The sequence below is a fragment of the Myotis brandtii genome, unplaced genomic scaffold (genome assembly GCF_000412655.1).
Source record: "Myotis brandtii unplaced genomic scaffold, ASM41265v1 scaffold427, whole genome shotgun sequence".
Lineage (NCBI taxonomy): Eukaryota > Metazoa > Chordata > Mammalia > Chiroptera > Vespertilionidae > Myotis > Myotis brandtii.
The window spans coordinates 509,001-530,724 of NW_005366346.1; the positions used below are offsets into that span (position 1 = coordinate 509,001).

A 21,724-nucleotide genomic window follows, 5' to 3' on the forward strand; every position below is an offset into this window, starting at 1 on the left:
ACTGTATTATATATAGGATATATAATTTATAATATATATGTACACACACACATCTCCTATTGTTCTTATTTCTCTAGAAAACCCTCATACAACCACCTAATATCAAACTGTAATTGCTTTTTGTTTCCTGCATGGCACTGTTCTGCTCACCTTTGTGCTTTTTTCCTTTTTTTTTCCAGGCTGTCTCTTCCCCTTCCTACTTATTCCTATCTCTCTTTTATTTAATTAAATCCTTACTTCTTCTAGAAAGCCTTTGTGATCTGAATAGCCTCATCCCTGAGGTTATGCTTGGTCGACTTTCTGTTTTCTCATATTACCTTTTAACCTTGTACATCTTTCTCTGGGTAGTTTTATTCTGCATTTTACTGTCCAGCTAGACTAATCCATCTCAGCATCCTCTGTGCCTAACATAGTTTCTGGTACTCAGCAGCCTTTGAATTAAAAAAAAAAGTTTGTTGATTAAAGGATGAGTGACTGAATAGATGAATTGGAATTGAGTGTAACTAATTAAAGGAAGAATTGGAGCAAGTCTGGCTTTCATCATGGATTAAATCACTATATAAAAAAAGCAATTTAAAAATACATGCTCTGCCAATAGTGGGTATCTTTATAATAGTAAGCAATATATAAATGTATACATATATATGTTCTATAAATTAAAGTGAAAATTATAAAGTAGTGTCACATTATGTTTACAAAGATATATGTATATATCCCCTGGGCATCTAAAAAATCCTGTTTATAGTTTGCTTTGTGTTCTATAAGACCTGACATATTCTAACTCAACTTAAAATGCTCATGACTGCGTAAGCAATGTATGGTTTTAGGGTTCTCCTTTCCTCTTTGGGAAATATCTAATAAAGACTAATTTTAAGACATCTATGAAGGTTATTGGGAAAAATAAGTTATTAGAAATTATTTTTAAAAACACTTAACCCCAGGCATTAAAAATGCATTGGCAGGGCTGCTGGAAATGATCTCTATGTGTTTTGTTTTTTCCCCCCCCACTGGTACAGAAAGAATAGCGGTATTCACTGTATGATAACTCACAGACCTAAAAGCTCTGTTTCCTAAAGATCCAAAAATGTGCCAGTGGTATCTGAGCTCCCAAATGCAGGTAAAGTGTAAAGTGAATCATATATTTTTGAAGTTATTTGGAAAAAGGATAGCTATAGCATTGCTACCTCTAAGCCCAGGGGTATGACAGCCCAGGCCTCTTGGCATTTTCATAGACCCAAAGCTGAGGAGTATTTTGTCTTGTTTTCCCCCAAGTTGTGTTCAGTGTGATTATTCATTTCTGTAATAAAGGCCTAACGCTGATTTTAAGGTTTTGTACCTATCAGCATATTACCAAGTCACTTACTGAAGCTCAAGTGAGTTCTTACCCTCTCTCTGTTGCTAGTTCATGAATTTTCATCTGCTTTGGCATTTTCACTCAATGTAAAATGATGCTAGAGAGCTCTAGGAGGAAGAGGAAAGGAACAACCAGAAAAGTATATGGCCAGTGTGGTTCATGGGTCTGGGCACAGAAGACCAGGAACAACTATATGTAAAACTTGGTAATACTCAAAATTTGTTTTCTACTCAATCTTTTTTTAAAAAATGTAACTTGGTTCTCCCTTACCTCATCCTTAGCTGTGAGAAGCAATGCCCTCCAATCTCTCAGCTGCGGGGAAGACAGCTCTCAGCCAGGCCTTCACCTGCCACTGTCAGTATGCCCCTGTGAGATGTTCACCCCCTGTCACCCTACACTCACCACCTTCCCAACACAGTGTGCCTACAGTCTAAAGCCCATATTGGCTCTAGATCCCTGAATGCCTGTCATAAAAAATCCAAAACTTCTAGGTCAGTCCTCATTTCTTACTGATTTGGAACTACAGATCTCCTGGTTTTGAACAAGTTTCCCATTCCTCTCCAACTATCTACACTCTTCCACTCTGCTCTGTGGAACTAGCATCACCATGAACCCTATTATCTAGGGAGATCTTAAAATTTATTGCTGTGATGGGAATGATCTTGAAAGTGAAAGGGAATTAGAGATTCTAGGACCAATTCTAACATGTGGTGCTGGGGGCAGTCCCACACCAATAATTCTCAGACACCAGCCAGGTATCCTACACTTCAATTCTGACATTATCTATAGGAGATAGTGTCAGATTTCACAGATTAAGGGTTCAGAAGACAAATGCAAGTCCAGGTTGTTACCTGTGCTACTTACTGCCTGGCTATAGATTGGAGATTCCAATGACCTTCTCCTTGGGTTCAATTAATTTGCTAGAGTGGTTCACAGACCTCAGAGAAACAGTTTACTTGCTAAATTCTTATAAAAGGATATAACTCAGAAACAGAAAAAATGGAAGAGATGAATAGGTAAAAGTATGGGGAAAGGCATGGAGCTTCCATGCTCTCTTAGAGTGTGCTGCTCTCCTCACCCCTGCGTGTGTATATCAATTTGGAAGCTGTCAGGTTGGGGTTTTATGGAGGCTCCATTACACAGGCATGAATGATTAAATCATTGGCCATCCATGATGGTACTCTCCATGCCTTTCCCCTCCCAGGAGCTGGGGGGTAAGTCTAAAAGTTCCAATCCTCCAATCACATGGTTGGTTTCCCTGCCAAGCAGATCTATTCTTAGATTCAGTCCAAAGGTACCTCATTAACATAATAAAAGACACCTTCATAACTCTCCTCATTTAGAAAATTCCAAGGGTTTTAGGAGCTCTGTGCCAGAAACAGGAGGAAGACCAAATAAATATTTTTTTTTTATAAATCACAATATCATAGGGATTCTATTAATAATGGTGGGGCACCTGGCAAAATTGAGACTTCCCAACAAGGCTTATGGTCACTCTGCATATAATATGCTTCTCTTCTACGGATGCCAATTACTTGTCTTAAGTGCTGTCTATTTTTTCTCTTCTACAACTTTCTTACCACAGAGGCTGGATAAAGAGTAGTTGTCCTCATTTACCCTTGAACTACTTCTAGACCCTTGTCTCTATAAAGTGTTCTAGCTTTGAAGGCCAGGCTATCAGACTATATTTATAACCTGCTACTCATTCTTACTGCCGTCATCTGCTGACTGTCACTCCTCCAACATCGCTTGAAGATTTTATCATTTGGCCCACTGTCACTATCTCAAATATTAGTTCTATGGTTATTTTTGGTGATTTGATTATTCACATAGACATTCCATTCCAGTACTGGGTTTCTCAGTCTCTTGGCTTTCTCTTTTCCAAAGATTGTGTCTTTTCTCCTACCTCAGCCACCCACTCCCATGTCATATTCCCAATACCAGCACTCTCTATACCATCTCAATTTCAAATGTGTCATCACAGAACCAACTTCATATTATTTCTAATCCAGTTCTGCCCTTCTGGTTCATGACTCCAATGCTTTAGTACCATCCAGACCTACAGTTCATTGTTCATGCCATTCTCAATCTCCTTAGGTCATCACTTTCCTCTTATACAGCTCAGATTTCATTGTCCCAGGGGTCTTTAGCTATCTTTCTTCCCTAGATACACACTCATCCTTGGTGATATCATTGAGTCTTATGACTTTAAATACGAAGTCTATGCTAATAATTACCGAATGTTTATCTCCATCTAGAACTCTTTCCTGAATACCCAACTCATATATGCATCAGCTTTCTTGGCATCTCTGCCTGGATAAATAATAAGCATTTTATATTACTATCATGCCAAAGGCAAATTTTCATTTGGCTTCTGAAATCTGCTTTTCCTATAGTTTTTTCAATCTTTCAAAATAAATAAATAAATAAATAAATAAATAAATAGGCAACCTACTTTAACTTGCTTTAAAAAACTTATATTTTGGATGTTAATAACTTTTAGTGCTCATACTAGACTTTACGGGGCTTTGCTATTCATAATTATTTTTTGAAAAGAATTTTTAATAACTATTTAAAAGCAATTGATTTTTTATTGGTCTATTTTCCAGATTTATTCATGATTTGATTATAAACTCTATCTCATGTAAATGTGCATTTTTATGACCATGGTGGGTTAGTTTGTGGAGTTTCTTCCCTCAGTGAGGGTCTGCATTCTAGAGCTTCCAATACTAAGCATTTCTCTTCGTATGTTTACTTATTCTAGTCTCTTATGAAAGAAATGACAACTTAAAAAAATGAAAGCTTCATTCTTCCAACTACTTAAGCCAAAGACACTAGATTCATCTTTAACTTTTCTTTTTCATACCCCATATGCAAAATGTTAGAATATTTTGTTAGAGCTACCTTCAAAAGACGTTCAAATTCAATTACTTCTCACCAATTGCACCATATAACCACTCTGGTCCACCCACCATTGTGTCTCACATGGATTATAGCAGTGGCCTCCTCGCTGGTCTCCCTGCTTCTAGGCTTGGCTTTCATTTTAATCCTCCAGTCTTCCAGCTAGGATTAGAGCTGGCCCTGAAGCCCAGTGGCTTGGGTGGAGCCTTGATGCACATCTGAACTTTGCCAGCTCCCTTTTCCACATACTGTTCTGGGACTTAGTAGATGAGCAATGTTGCAAATTGATCTTTTTGGTTGAATACTGCTGCTGCCACCACCACCTATTTTCTTGTTGCCATAGTATCCTTCAGAGTCCTCCCCCTCCCCACATTTAACTACATAGTCTGAAGAATTATTTACTTAACATTGGGGTCCTCTAGCTAGAGCAGAAGTTATAATTCTACCAATTCAGCTTTTCTTTTCTTCCCTAGTAGTCTTTATTGCTGAAGTTCTGGAATAATTTGTTCCTCATCATCTGAATTATAATAGTTTATCAGGAAATAAATAGTGCCTTCTTAATAACCAGAGACTTCTATATTTCAGTGCTATACACAGATACATCATTCCTAGTCAGATCCTTACCTGTGACTTAGAATTTTTCTATCTATTCTCAGAAATTACCTGCCTCATGTCCCACTTCCTCCTAAAATAATCTGATAGATCAAATCTCCATCAATGTGCTAATGCTAATAGTCTAAAGTTATAATATTCTAAGATGTATTTGGGTTTTAACAGAGACTGATTTTCAATGGTGTAATTTCAGAATTGCTGAGTCATTATATTGGCCTCCTAACTGGTTTCCAGTTTCTACATCGACACCTTCTGTTTTTCTCAATACAATTTACCAAAATATTAATTAGATCATGTTATTCTGTTCAAAACTTCCTACGTTAGTTTCATGTATTAGAGTAAAAGCCCACTTAATATGTTCTGCACAGTATATGTTCTCAGACTTTAGTTTAGCATGCTTATGAATCTTGTTAGAACGAAATTCACATTCAGAAGAGCTGAGATGAGACCTAAGAGTCTGCATTCCAACAAGTGATGTTGATGCAGGTAGCTCCCGGGACTATGCTGTAATAGAATTCTATATGATTTGCCTTCTCCCTACCACCTGGGCCTCTACCTCTCTGACTTTGTTACACTTCTGATATTATCCCTTATTCCTGAAGCTACACTGGCCTCTCTCATAGTTAGACTATCCAGACATGCCCCCACCTAGGACCTTTTCATTGGCTGACCCCTCTGTCTGGAAATACTTCAACTTCACCAGGATCTCTCTCTTTCTCTCCCTCTCCCTCATTCCCTCTCTTCCCCACCTGCTTCAAGTCTTTATTCCAGGGTCACTTTTTTAGTGAAGACTTCCCTTGTCATCTGATTTAATAAAACAGATCATCTTCTCCATGTCCCCGTCTCTTTCTCCTACTCTATTTTTCTCCTTAACACTTATCAGTACTGAAATGTAACATATTTTATTTATCTCATTTATTGTATGTTTTCTTCACTAAACTCCGTGAAGGCATTTTGTTTTCATTTATATTCACGCCAGTGACTAAAATAGTGGCTGACTCATAGTGGGTGCTCAATAAATAATTGTTTAATACATGCATTAAAAATTCAGTTATACTTTTCAAATCCCACTTTTTCTACTTATGCAAAACATCCTGGGAAGAAGAAAGCAAAAGCAAGTTTGTTTTAGTTTAATTAGGCTAGTTTGATTTAGGTGCATGTCTCCCAATAATAACAGATCAGAACTCATTTACTTAATCCTCACTTATATAGGTTTTTTCAGTAAGAGCAGAATAAAGATGTTGGAAAGAATCTGGATCTACCTTCAAATAAGAGAAACTTAATGAGACTAGTAACACAATTAAGAACAAACAGAACCTGAGACATTAATTGGATATATAAAGTTATAATCAGATTGTGAGGATTGCTTTTCACAATGAGGCAGGCTTTCCTGGAAGACAGTTACTGTATACTGTATATATAAATTCCTGGCCAAGATAATGTAGAAGTTTGGTCTTCTGTGGAATATTGACCTCTGAGGTCCCTTCAGCCTGCACAAATTAGAAGTCAATGACAGAGGACAGGAAACAGCTATGTGAGATGTGCTAGTTGCTTGAGGAAGAATCCACAACCTCGTTTTATGTGTTCTTAATTTCATGAGCTCCCAGTTAGCTTTAGCAGTGAAAAAGTTATTGTTGGTTGGTTGGTTTTATTTTAATAGAAGCTGGGCAAGACCTTGCAAACTACACCAAAATACATTTTATTATTACTACCGCTTCTCTGTCTAGTCAATTATCACCTGTCTGTGATTTTGGTTGAAAGAAATATATATTAAAGCAAATTTCACTTTGATGTTTTCCATTATGAATTCCAAAGGACATTCTTTAATACCCCTCTATAAATTAGAAAACTGAATAAATGTGGTGCAATAAATACTAATAAATACTGTGAGATTTGATTTGCCATTTTTTAAACTCATAAGTCCTCTTTATTAGCAGACTATCAGGGAACAGAAATCGTTCTCTACTTCTTTTATTGCATTATCTTTTTTATTATGTTACAATTTTAAGTTAACCTTAGGACTATTAAATAATAATGTTTTGTAGTTGCAAAATTTATATTCATTCTCAAGAAAACAAATTTATTTTTAATAGTAGACAATTTGAAAAAAATCTATTTAGTATATATTGTGGGCTTGAATTCATTCATATCCTATGAGTAACTAGTAAACCCTGAAATGCCTACTCTCCCTTCTCCTTCAGACAACATATAGATCCATTCACCCAAAATAGAAACACTTCGGGATCCATACCCGGGCCCTGGGAAATGGGGACTAATATAATAAGAGTGAAACAGTTGGAGGCCATTGCTAATATTTCAAGGACATTCACTTCCTTAAAAGCAATGCTTGGAAAGAGGTTTATGTCTGCATCATCAGTTTTTAAAATAATGGTGTCAATGTAGTGACTGCAAAAATTACTAGGCTGACTCTAGGGGACCACAGCAACAGCAGTAGCAGACAAATAACATCATTTGAAAAGGCACAGAATAACGCTAAAATCTGTGGCAGAATAACATTTATAGTCATCAAAACATTCTCCAACATAGTATTATTGAGTTTGCTTTTGGACAAGGAACTCAGACATGGGATCCAAATTATTCTGTGTGGAAGGTTACAGAGAAAAAGTGTATACCACCATTGCTGCTGTTAGTGACATCCATTCATGCATTCACTCGCTCATTCATTCATTTGTTCATCCAATGATTTTTATTAACTATCAACCATTGTGATTTCTACTAGGCTAGCCACTGGAACAATCTTAAGCAAAAACCATGCAGTTCTCTCAAGGAGATTGATGAGGCCTGAGAAAGAAAGTGTTACTTTTGTGTACATGTTTATAAACCACAGGCCAGAATAAAAATCAGCTTCCTGCTTTCAACAACAAAGACTGCTTCCTAAGCAACCCGCCTTTTTTGTAAAATAACTTCTTAAGTGATAGCTATATAAAAACAAGATCTAAATATTTTCACTGTTGGAAAAAGAAACAGTCATTGGTAGGAATTTTGTTGACAAGATTAACTTTTACTCACAGATAGCTTCACATAATCATAAGTAAAGATAAGGTTTTCATCTAAAAACAAATGCAGGAAAGAAAATACTCTTAGGTGTTTGAAAGGATTGAATAACCTGAATGATATTTGGAATAGGATTTGTAAAAACATCTTCAGTCTCCATGTGTATAAGTCTCTGAGCCTGTTCTGAGCAAAATACCAGCTCCTGTTTTCTAGCTTTGGAATTCACTGGAAACAAATCCGATTGATCAGCGATTTTCAACATTTTTCATCTCATGGCACACAGAAGCTAATTACTAAAATTCTGTGGCACACCAAAAAATACATTTTCCCCCATATAACAAAAAATAAGGTATGGTTCTAATTCATTCACCCTGGTTACCTATTGTTGTGTTGGCTATTGTCCATTTTATAAAAAAAATTTTAATTTTTTTTTTAACAATCTAAGGGAAATAAGGTCAGTGTCCCTGACTAAATAGTCAGGTATTGCATGTTGTAAAAAAATCTTGTGGCATACTGGTTGAAAATCGCTGCTTTAGAAACACATACTACAGAGGTTTTGAATTCCCTCTACTGGTACACTGTCACTTCAAACTCTTCTTTAAATCAACAGAAGCTATAATGCAACTGAAAACTCATGTCAAAGTTAAAATAACTTAAAAAAAGAAGTCAATCTTAACTTACCAATTCTAATATGAGAGACAAAAGGGTAGACTATGAATGAAGAACTATAGCCAGTACCTTTTGAATGCCTGCTTGGGACTCCAGAACATTATTCTCTGATCCATTGCTTCGGTTGATCATCCGCCACATTTGGGAATACATGCTGTCCCTCTCAAAAGGATTCATTCCCTTCATACGCACATGCTCATACACTGCAGAATCCAGGACCGTGCCGTAAGGAATGTCTGTCTGCTTGGAAAGGTCCTGGAGAGACCTTAATTATTAGGGGAGAAGAGAGACACAAGAAAGAGTACTGAATATTTTCAAGTGGAAATAGAGTTAAAGGAAGCAAAGAGCAATATATGTGAATACAGATGCTAAATTGCTCTTCTTAGTTTGTTGTTTCTTAATATTAAAATAAAATATATAAGGGGGATTGCTGTTAGAATGTAAGGCACTATACAAATCCTGAAAAGACAAAATTACTTCTGAAAGAAAGTTGAAAATTTCTAGTGGTAAAGCAATGTTTTTTTGTGTGTGTGAACCTGCACAACAAAATAATAAAATCTAGCAATCCTTTCAAAGCAAAGAAATATGAAATTAGATTGCTAGATAATCATTGCATATAGATTGCATATAATCATTGAGTGTGTTTTTTTAAATCAATATATTTTAAAGTCTTAAGCCTATGTTCTTTTAGGTGACAAGGGTTAAATAATTTTTATAAAATAACTAGTGGCTTGGTGCATGAATTTGTGCACATTGAAAGGAAAGTAATTAGAAGAAATATTTTAATATTGCCATTTGTCCTTTCTCTTATAATAGAAGTGTCAACGAAATTCATGATCGACAATAACAGATCAAAACACGTGTGCAATTGGCGCCAGCGAGAACTTTATATACATAGGTAAACTTGCTTAATTAGACCTGCTTTCTGATTTAGATAAACTTTTTCCAGCCCAGCGAAGCAACCCAACTTCTCTTTAGGGTAATTGTCAGCAACACAGCAGTAAATATCAACATGAAGCAGATTATTATTGTAGATCACACAGGGAGAACAAAGGGTAAAATATTTAACTGTAGCAGTGTTTGACTATATTCTGAGCAGTGAGTACACCTGAAATCATTTTCAAGGTCCACCATTTTTTACTTCTTTTCAGTAGGGTCAAGTTTCTAAGCTTTCTAAATCTCTGTTTTCTGGCTAATGAAAAAAAAAAAAGGATTTCACTGAGTCTCCTATCTATCTAGTCCAGGACTTCTGTGAGGATCAAATGAGATGAGGCATGGGAAAACACTTCACAGATGTTTGCTTAAAGTGTAAAATGTTTCCACCTGGCTATAAAGCAAGTCGTGTTCCTGGCTGAGAAATCCCAAGGAGGCTAGTTGCTAGGAAGAGGAAGCTGGGTATTGCTACGTGACATCATTACCCGGTGCCCACAGCTACCGTTTCCAGGCTTGGTTGGGCTGGACTGTGGGCCGCATTTTGCGCCATGGAGTCTTGGCAGTGTAAGCTGCGATTTGGTGGGCTGTTGCTCTGGGGTGGTGGCGGGGTCTGTGTCCCACTTGGGGGAAGATGAGTGTTACTTTGTGGGTGCCAGGTCTGTGGTGCCATTTCTCTGTAAATGGCCAGTGCGCATCAAGGCAGCTCCTGTGTTGAGCATCTGCCCCCTGGTGGTCAGTGCACATCATAGTGACTGAGGGATGGTCGGACACTTAGCATATTAGCTTTTTATATATATAGATTACATTGTGCACAAACAACATGTTTTAAGGTCAAATGTATACTTAAAAATTAGTTTCTTTGATAGTCATTACTTACTAAATGGCTACTATATACATCCCCAAACAATTGACATACATTATACACACACCAATGCCTCATGTTCAGAACTATTTTACCGATTTTACAGATGAGGAAACTTAAGTTGTGAGAATAAAGGACTTGCTCAAAGTGGCATATTTCAGTGAAAGATAGAGATAGGATTCAAATGTAGACCTGACTGGTGCCAAAGGCCATAGCATTTCTACTTCAAGATTCTGATTCTTATTTCTATATTTATTTTGCTATATTATTGGTTTTAAGTGTGTGTGTGATAGAGAGAAAGAGAGACACATACACACAGAGGCTTCTATTTATATTCAAATGGAACAAAGTCCATGCTTCTGAAAAGCTAAGTATGTTCTTAGCTTTCCTTTTTACAGAACATGCACAATGCTCCAGGATTTTCAAATCAGATGGTATCTACTTTCCCGAGTTATCTCTAAATTGATGATCAATTTCCTCACATTTGAGTTTCAGAGCCACTCTATACTTTCTTAGAGAACCAATTACCACGCTTCTGGAATTCACTGAATGTGTATAGATGCCCTAGGTGCCCAACTCTAATGACTGCCATTTAAGAAAGAACATGTGTCTTTGGCACACTGCTCAAAATTAGATACTGGCATGTTTCAGGCTCACTAACTTCTGACAATGGGAGCACTATACCACATTTTGAACAAGGATAAATACCCGCAGCTCTCCAACCATGAGCTATGAATCTCATGTTATGTATACCTCTGACCTTTGGGTCTGTTTCTAGATGGAGTTTGCTAATGATTTCCTAGGGGTCTTTGCAACCAACAACAACCAGCATTGGGCAAGGGTATTGGGAATACTCTTGCAGGTCACCAGTTTCCATCATGTGCAAAATTGTGTTGCAAGCAATCAATTATGTGCTGTGTTTGTTAGAGTATTTATACCAATTTCTAATAGGAACATCTAGCAAAATTTAATTTGCATTTTACTGTGTGGTGTGGTTTTTTTTATGTTGTTGCTGTATATCCTTTACTCTATGAAACTACTATGATAATTCCTTTTGGTTCCACACTGTTGCTGCATAAAACAGTGCATGTAAAAACTGCTTTTCAAGGGACTAATTTTCTGAAATAATCTATAACTATTGATATTATTATCCAATTTATAAAAAAATAAAATAACAGTAAAAATGAACAATTGAAGGCAAAAGCAGAAATATAAGTGAGCTACATGTAGCTAGTGTACAACTCTCTCTCTCCCCCTGTCCTTTCTCTCTCTAAAATCAATAAATAAAATTAAACACACACACACACACACACACACACACACACACACACACACACACACGCTATGACTGGCCACTAGCTGCTTAGTGGTTTCAGCAATCACTCTTGATTATAACTCTCAGGCTTATGACTGGCCACTAGCTGCTTAGCGGTTTCAGCAATCACTCTTGATTATAACTCTCAGGCTTCAATTTGATCATGCTGAGATCATAGTCTAGGGGTGAAAATTTTTTATGCTGATGTTTAAATATATAACTGGTTTGCTCAAGTAGTCATAATCTATATATATAAAAGGCTAAGTGACCATCCAACCATCCGACTGGCCGGTAGGTATGATGCACACTGACCACCAGGGGGGAAGTCGCTCAACACAGGAGCTGCCGAGCTGCGGTGACTTGGCAGCAGTGGTTCTCAGGTGACACACCCTGGAACTAGAGAGGAAGGAGCCCGATTCCAGGGTGCATCACCCAAGAACCACCCTCTTGCAATCCAGAACCCCTCAGGGGATGTCAGAGAGGTGGTTTTGGCCAGATCCCCACAGTCTAGGCTGAGGGACCCCACGTGCTGGAGGGACCCTGCTCACTCTCCAGATGCCCTTTGAGCCATGGTGCCACCCCAGGTGTGGCCGGCCTGTCGGGAGGGACAGCGGGAGTTTGGCTCCAGGGTGTGTCCAGCCCATCTTGCCAAGTCCCACCCCTCTGGCCACCTTCTAATTAATTATCTTTCAATGTGCACGAATCAGTGCACTGGGGCACTAGTTGTTAAATAAATTAACACTCCTATTAGCTTTCCATGAAAAAACTTGAAATCAAATGTTGGGATTTTTAATACAATCAGTGTTTCTTAATAACATAGCATCACCTTAAATACTAGTTTTACAACTTTAGTGTATAATACTCTTATAATACAAAGAGTTTAGTTGGTAAAACTGCTTTGTACACAATAAATTTTTAAAGGAATATCTTAATATGTTGCCTATGCAAAGAGCTTGATTCCAAAGAAGGAAGTTTATTTTCCAATTTGGAATAGCAGGGCATTTTGTAACTTAGAACAAAGGCATGTTCCCTCTAGCTTCATTTCTGATATCAAGTCAGCTTGCAAATTTGCCTTGAGATATACTTGCAATAAAAATTATAGGTTGTCTGATTCATTGTCATTTCATTATAGTACACCAAGATAGCAACAAAGGTGACAAATATAAAATGAAGCAAAATGAAGTGAGCTCAAATAGCTTATTACAGAAAGAAAAGACTGTTTTAGGAGCCCAACAGGAGAGTGCCTATTTTAAGTGGTCATTTTGCATTTTCATGCTAATAAGATTTTAGAACAAGATCAGCAGAAATGTTATGGCCTTATGACCCTGAAAGAAATCTAGTGGGTTATTCTAGGAGTGGTAATCCTCAGAAATTATATCTGAAGGTCAACATCTGAGTATATATTATTTAGACATGCCAAGTCATTGTTTTAAAATGCAAAACAATTCTAAGATGATTAATAAGAACCTAACGTATAAATTAATTTATCATAGTAAATTCTGACATTTCCTTTTAAACAACTGGCAATGTTTACCCAGCCATAGAAGAAATGGGGGAATCTAGAGCATTCTAGAAAAGAGTTAACTGTGGATATACTCACACTAGACAATTCCATTTCTCCACCTAACCACACAAATCCAAAATATAGTCACATAAAATTCAGTGAACTATATTATTCTTTGCATCTATTGAATCTGAACACCCCTCTCCGAAACCTACATTCCCAGTCATGCACATAGAGCAAAAAATGAATGTTTCTGGCTAAAAATGGTGAAGGATAAAAGAAAGCAAATGCTTTGCCACTCTAATCAGCCTCATTTTCTCATTTTACTGAAATTCTTCTTTTATTACTCTTAGTGGTGTCCTATATGACTAGCAGCCTGTGTACTAAGCAATACTGAGAGTTGATAGGTAGGTGACATTTGTGTGAACACTACATATAATGAGACACTGTGTAAGTCAGGGCACTTCTGTGAAAGTAAATTTTAGGAATTTGAGTGGATCTAAGCTGGTTACAAACTCTTTCCATAATAAACTTTTTCTACTTAAAACCTGTTAAGCATTGAAAATTATGACAGTCTGATATTAGATATACCTGATATCTACAGGTTTGACACTGGTACATTTACAATTTTTTTCTTTTTCTTTCTCTTCATTTCATTTTTAAACTGAACTTGTTAGTTCAGTTTGTAGAGAAAGACAAATACTATATGATTTCACTCATGTGTGGAATTTAGTGACATTGAGTACATTTTAAAGTTAAGAAGGTCTATTATTTGTGAGCTGTGTGATCTTAAGTATCCCTGTTAACCTTCCTTTCCTCATCAATAAATGGAGAGAATAACAGTATCCTCCTCAGGGAGTGATGATGAGAAGACCTGTCGCATCAGTATTTGATGAAATTACCTACCGTGTGTGTGTGTTTTTAAAACCTTTATTGTTGAAAGTATTACATAGGTCCTCCCCTCCCCCTCAGGCCCTCACCACCCCATTGTCTGTGTTCACAGTTTATGCATATATGCATACAATTCACTGGTTGATTTCTTCCCACCCACCCTCCCCAACCCTCCCTCTGAAGTTCAACAGTCTGTTCATGCTTCCATGAATCTGGGTCTGTTTTTGATCATCAGTGTATTTGGTTCATTAGATTCCACATATGAGTGAGATCATGTGATACTTGTCTTTCTCTGACTGGCTTATTTTACTCAGCATAATGCTCTCCAGGTCCATCCCATCTTGCCTGGTGCCCAGTGCTGTTCATTAGTTGCATGCTGGCATGAGTTCTTTCTTTTTTATTGCTGTGCAGTATTCCACTGTGTAAATGTGCCATAGTTTTTTCATCCTTTCATCTGCTGATGAGCACTTAGGCTGCTTCCAAGTCTTAGCTATTGTAAATTGTGCTGCTATGTAAATAGGGGTGAATATATTCTTTCTGATGAGTGTTTCAGGTTTCTTAGGATGCATTCCTAGAAGTGAGATGACTGGGTCAAATGGAAGTTCCATTTTTCATTTTTTTGAGGAAACTCCGTTTTCCACAGTGGCTGCACCAGTCTGCATTCCCACCAGCAGTGCACCAGGGTTTCCTTTTCTCCACAACCTCGCCAGCATTTGTCATTGATTGATTTGTTGATGATAGCCATTCTGGCAGGTGTGAGGTGATATCTCATTGTCATTTTCACTTGCATCTTTCAGATGATTAGTGATTTTGAACATTTTTTTTCATATGTCTCTTGGCCTTCTGTATATCCCCTTTGGAGCAGTATCTATTTAGGTCCTTTGCCCATTTTTTAAATTGGATTGTTTGTCTTCCTTTTGTTAAGTTGTATGAGTTCCCTATATATATTTATTTAGAGATTAACCCCTTATCGGATGTATTATTGGCAAATATGTTCTCCCATGTAGTGGGCTCTCTTATTATTTTGATGATGGTTTCTTTTGCTGTGCAGAAGCTTTTTCTTATGATGTGGTCCCATTTACTTATTTTCTCCTTAGTTTCCATTGGTTAAAAGACAAATACTATATGATTTCACTCATGTGTGGAATTTAGTGACATTGAGTACATTTTAAAGTTAAGAAGGTCTATTATTTGTGAGCTGTGTGATCTTAAGTATCCCTGTTAACCTTCCTTTCCTCATCAATAAATGGAGAGAATAACAGTATCCTCCTCAGGGAGTGATGATGAGAAGACCTGTCGCATCAGTATTTGATGAAATTACCTACCGTGTGTGTGTGTTTTTAAAACCTTTATTGTTGAAAGTATTACATAGGTCCTCCCCTCCCCCTCAGGCCCTCACCACCCCATTGTCTGTGTTCACAGTTTATGCATATATGCATACAATTCACTGGTTGATTTCTTCCCACCCACCCTCCCCAACCCTCCCTCTGAAGTTCAACAGTCTGTTCATGCTTTCATGACTCTGGGTCTGTTTTTGATCATCAGTGTATTTGGTTCATTAGATTCCACATATGAGTGAGATCATGTGATACTTGTCTTTCTCTGACTGGCTTATTTTACTCAGCATAATGCTCTCCAGGTCCATCCCATCTTGCCTGGTGCCCAGTGCTGTTCATTAGTTGCATGCTGGCATGAGTTCTTTCTTTTTTATTGCTGTGCAGTATTCCACTGTGTAAATGTGCCATAGTTTTTTCATCCTTTCATCTGCTGATGAGCACTTAGGCTGCTTCCAAGTCTTAGCTATTGTAAATTGTGCTGCTATGTAAATAGGGGTGAATATATTCTTTCTGATGAGTGTTTCAGGTTTCTTAGGATGCATTCCTAGAAGTGAGATGACTGGGTCAAATGGAAGTTCCATTTTTCATTTTTTTGAGGAAACTCCGTTTTCCACAGTGGCTGCACCAGTCTGCATTCCCACCAGCAGTGCACCAGGGTTTCCTTTTCTCCACAACCTCGCCAGCATTTGTCATTGATTGATTTGTTGATGATAGCCATTCTGGCAGGTGTGAGGTGATATCTCATTGTCATTTTCACTTGCATCTTTCAGATGATTAGTGATTTTGAACATTTTTTTTCATATGTCTCTTGGCCTTCTGTATATCCCCTTTGGAGCAGTATCTATTTAGGTCCTTTGCCCATTTTTTAAATTGGATTGTTTGTCTTCCTTTTGTTAAGTTGTATGAGTTCCCTATATATATTTATTTAGAGATTAACCCCTTATCGGATGTATTATTGGCAAATATGTTCTCCCATGTAGTGGGCTCTCTTATTATTTTGATGATGGTTTCTTTTGCTGTGCAGAAGCTTTTTCTTATGATGTGGTCCCATTTACTTATTTTCTCCTTAGTTTCCATTGGTTACCTATTGTTTTTATATGAAGATTACTATTATAGCAAATCCTCTCCTTATAATGCCCTATGTAATGATTTCTAATGTGTGTGTTTGTGGATAACCCCTTATAAAAATTGTTGAAGAGGTGATTCATGAATTGAAGTAAACTTAATGTCTCATTTCCTTTCCAAGCACAAGATGGTATAGATACGTGATACTAAATGGCCATAACTTTCTTCATAGCACTCTTTGGGACATTTATATGACTCTGAGTTAATGAAATTTATGTTATAATTAATGTGTTGATAAAAATACATTTCTAAAATTTTCAGCTAGTTAAAAATCTAATGCCTATCCCCTCTTCAGTGAACTTTCACTCATATTTTTACCTAGTTTCCTTTAACAAGAGAATAAATCTTACCAATATAAACTTTAAAATAACTTTCATAAACCGTTGCAGGTTTAATCCATGTCTACCAGCAGCAGCAGCAGCTAGAGGCAACCAACAAATGTGTCTCCCTCCCTCCCTCCATTCTTCCCTCCTACCTTCTCTCCCTCCAACTTGGTTCAGAATTTTCCCCTCATACTCTCTCCCCAGTTTCCTACTCTGGATGCATATTTCAGTATCTGCCAAAGGGCAGATATTGTTGTAGCTCCAGAGCCCTTTAACAACCACATAAAAAGCCTGCCTGGTGCCCAGTGCTGTTCATTAGTTGCAGCAGCTAAGAGCTGTCATAGGTACAGTACAAAGGAGGTTTTACAGCATAAAAGAGTGCTCCACAATTTAAAACTTAAAAGAACAGCTAATATGATGGGAGAATGAGAATTAGTGTTACTGAGACCCAAGAAGCATGCAAAAGTGTTGGAAAATGAGGTGGTCGGGTAAGGTAGGCCAGACACTGAGAGGGACTGCCCAGTGGGACTGCCCAGTGGCAACTGCTTATTCTTTAAAAAATGGGTTTTGAAAATGTAAAGATTTGCGTTTCAGTCTCTGGACAAATTATTTAAACGTCTTCAAACTGCAATTTCTTGAAGTGAAAGAGGGGAAAATAATCTTTTAATAAGGTATCTGGATGTTTGAAGTAGATATTACAGGTAAGCCACTTAGCTTAGTACTTAGCTCTCTGTAAGTGCTCAATGACAGGTAGCTGCATTTATTAAATTTATTATTATTGCTATTACTTTATTCTTATTGTTTTATTACTATCATTACTATTACTTTGTTCTCTATGGTTTCTGGAATTGCCATCTCCTTATTTTCCCACAAATTAGATTCATTCTTAGAGAACCGCTCTTCCTCAACAATGACCTTTCTAATGCTCCCACCCATCTAATCTCTCATCAAGTTCTGCACATGCTACCATGTTGCAAATATGTCACTACCTTTACTTTTCCATTGCCAATACCCTCATAATTTCTACCTAGAAAATTATTTCAAAGCCTTTTCTCCATCTTTATTCTCACCCACCTCTAATCCATCCTCCCTGAACCACAGCTAAAATGCTCTTTCTGATATGCAAATCTGATCCTGTCCCTGACGTATTGAAATATTTCCTCTATACCACACTGCCCTTAGAGAATAGTTCAAACTCCTTAGCATTCAAAATCCTCTAAAACTTTGGCCTAATATATTTTTTTTCCTTTCTCAGAAACAACCCTTTGCCTCATTCGTATTCACATTATAGGACAAACAGACTATTTCATCATTCCTTGCTTTTTTGCAGCAACATGTCTTGGTAGGTGTTTTCTCAGCATAAGAAGTTTCCTTAACTACTTGGTGAATTCTTCCCCTTCAAGGTCAAACTCCACTGCCTCCTCAGTGTTCTTCTACTGCTTAGAATGCGTTCACATTTCAACACTGTGTTTTGAAATTTTACTTCCTTGTCTACCTAACTGGAATATATGTTGCTGATTCTCATAATTATTATTCATCTTAGCCCAGAATCTGGAGAAAATAGTCAACAACCAATGAGGCTCATTTGTTTTGTCTACTCTCCTTTATTAGAAATATACTGTCATTTTGGAAAGCCTGTGTTCCCATTAGGCTAGTATTGCATAAAAATGGGACTTTACTGTATATTATCAGACATTTTGTGGATGACTAATCATGGCCAGGAGTATTGTACAGTTAATTTAAAAAAAACACATTTTTTTTAAAAGGGAGTTTTGGAAATTTTTTATGTAACAAATAAGTTGTATAGCTTTATCAGACTTCTGGTGAAAACATTTCACCTCTTATGTAAAATAAATAAATTAAGAGGCAAGACAAAAACAACCAACCAAACAAATAGGACTAAAACAGAATATTGGGAAAGCTGAAGTTATAGTCCATGATTCTAGTAGACAAAGTGAAATGCCTATTCCGGTAAGGAATACTCATCTAAGCTGTGTGGAAAGTACAGACTAGTGGCTGGTTGATGAGTAATTTCTGGCTGAAGTATTAGAAGGTAGAGGGTGAAGAAAATTGTTCAACTAACTCTGCTAACTGAAGTGATTAAAAAATACAAAAGAAATCATGGTTTTAGTAGCTAAGGAAGAAATAAACACCAGAACAAGGAAATAATAGTCACCTTTGATAATATTGAGTATTATTACAGAAAATTAAATTTTATGATTTTTTCTTTCAAGGGTTGATGTATTTAAATAAAGAGGAGGAAGGAGAATATGTACGCTCTACTTATAAAACAACAAAATAAGTACCATTTTCCTATTTACAGCAAGGCCAATGGCCCTTGTCCTTTGGGAAACCTCATTCTTCATCTAAGTAGCTTGATCTCCTGTGAAGTTTCCCTAAACTCTGCAGATAAAAGTTTGTAAAGGAGGTCTAATGAAATATAAGGGAATCAAGGGTAATGATGGGGTAAACGGGACTCTAACTCTGATTTCGTTCTCAGTGAAAATGGACTATAGTTATTCACCACCTCTAGCACAATATTTCTTTATGTAATAAGACACGTCTTTGTCACTTTCATCCTTTAGCCTTCTCCTTGTTGAGTTAAACACTAAATTCCTTCAGGACTCACTCACAGGATCTATTGCTCACTGTATTACATTGTTATTAACTAAGCCATATTTTTTCTCTTCTATATCAAGTTTTCTCTTCTATATAATTTATGGACCTTATAAGTAGGTCATGGTAGTCTTATAAAAGACCTGAATATATTTTACACTGCTAGGTGACTTGGTCATGTTCTTTTTAAACACCAATGCTACATTCCAAGTTTATAACTGACAGATGACTCATTCTAAAACTGCCTTCGTCCTCAATTTTTGACCTATCATACATACACATACACATATACATAGTTTGGTTTTTTTTGCATCTCTGAGTGAAATGTCACATATTTGTCCCTATTAAACTTCATCTCACTTCTAATTACCTTGTTTTATTTGTCAACGTCCTTATGAATTCTTACAGTGTCGTTCTAGTCAATAATCACCCCTACTCAATATAAATAATCTGCATATTTAATAACCTCACTCCCTATTCCATACTTCTAATCAACACTGAAAATGTTAATTAGAATCAGGGCAAGCACAGACTTATGGGGAAAAAAAACTTTATTCAATATACCCTCGAAGGCTGACATCGAACCATTGATCGTTACCTCACATATGGCCCTCTAACGAGCTGTGATACAATAATACATAATAATTACCACATGAAACAATGACCCAAATAAATACAGTTGGATTCAAGTGAGGAGTCAATAGTAATTTGTAATTTTTTTCTACAAGATCTTTTAAGGAGATTAAAGCATTAATCATATTACCAGATGATTTTTAGTGGAAAGAAATGACTAAAGAGAAAGAAGTTACCAGGAAAAACAGTAGGACTAATTCAGTAGCCCATTCAAAGGTGAAACATTACTCTCAAAGTAAGGTGGCAGGTCATTGTTTCAGGGAAGCTTCTAATGAATTTAACTAAAAACAAAAACCCTGGCTCTTCATAATACAGAGCAGGGACCAAGGTTCTGTTGATAACTTAGTTTCCCAAATACAAAGACATTTTCCTTCTTCCCAGTGCAGTAGGTCTGCAGATTTCTCAAAAAAGGATTTTTAAAGTAATCATTCAGATAAATTATCCTCTATTCCTAAATAGGTAGGATATCTCATTTTTTGAGGGCTTTCAACTAAAAGTAGTCCAAACTGCATGTCCTGAAACCCAGAGTCAGGTCTTAGGAACTGCCACTCAGATTCTACATGTCCAAACTGTTTTACAAATGTGACCCCTGCCCCTCTTTCAGCAGCAAGTCTTGAGAGTTCTGCAGCATCGCTCTCAGAAAATGACAATCTTAACGTGAAAAAGCAGCCCAGCCAGCTGGCTGCAGGTGACCTGGGGCATCTGGTGATTTCCAACCTTGCCTTAGGGCAGTGATGGTGAACCTTTTGAGCTCGGCCTGTCAGCATTTTGAAAAACTCTGACTTAACTCTGGGGCCGTGTCACATATAGAAATTTTTTGATATTTGCAACCATAGTAAAACAAAGACTTATATTTTTGATATTTATTTTATATATTGAAATGCCCTTTAACAAAGAAAAATCAACCAAAAAAATGAGTTTGCGTGTCACCTCTGACACACGTGTCATAGGTTCGCCATCACTGCCCTAGGTGAAAAGATTAGGACTTGGGAAATAGTAGGGGGTTGTGTAGAGAGTGCAGATGTATAGGAGTAGAGGAGAAATCCATTAAACACAAATAGACTATCTTTAGGTGGTGAGCTTGTGGAGGAACTACGAGGATCAGAAAACTGATGGGGTCAAGCAGATACTTAGGGGATGGTCGAGGTCAGCACCCTAAGATTGCTGGCATGAAGGAGAGGGCAGGAAGGCAAGGTGGGACTAGAAAAACATAAAGGGGGAAAAAAGATAAAAAGATACAGCAACACAAGAGTTTTCTGTTAGATCTGCCTTTCAACGTAGGATTTCTTTTATTAAGGTATCTATGGGAATATATTTTTATCCATTATCTCAGATGTTGTTTTTTTCATTTTCATAGTTTTTTAATTGATATCCTTGCTTAATAAAAATCTTTTAGGTCTATAGAAATTGCAAGTAATTAACAAGGCCTATTGAATAAAATGATGGTATCCATAGTGCTCTGCAAATAACTACTAGATTTTAAAAAAGTATTTTAAAGTTCCAGACTGTTTAAACAGATTTTTTAACAGTAATCAGGATGGTTATATGGCTCCCGGTTGAAAGACACTTGAGTTTAGATTATCTAGATTACTGTTGTGGTTTTTTTCTTAAGAGTAGTTTTAGGTTCATAGCAA

General features: G+C 36.9%; 1 protein-coding gene across 1 annotated transcript in view; it reads right to left on the bottom strand.

The window, feature by feature from the left end:
- GRID2 (glutamate receptor, ionotropic, delta 2) overlaps positions 1-21,724 on the bottom strand; it is a 388,655-nt gene that overhangs the window by 245,320 nt on the left and 121,611 nt on the right. Inside the window, exon 5 of the mRNA XM_014546041.1 lies at positions 8,621-8,816. Coding sequence (XP_014401527.1) covers positions 8,621-8,816 — 196 coding nt within the window. The remainder of the gene's footprint in view (positions 1-8,620; positions 8,817-21,724) is intronic.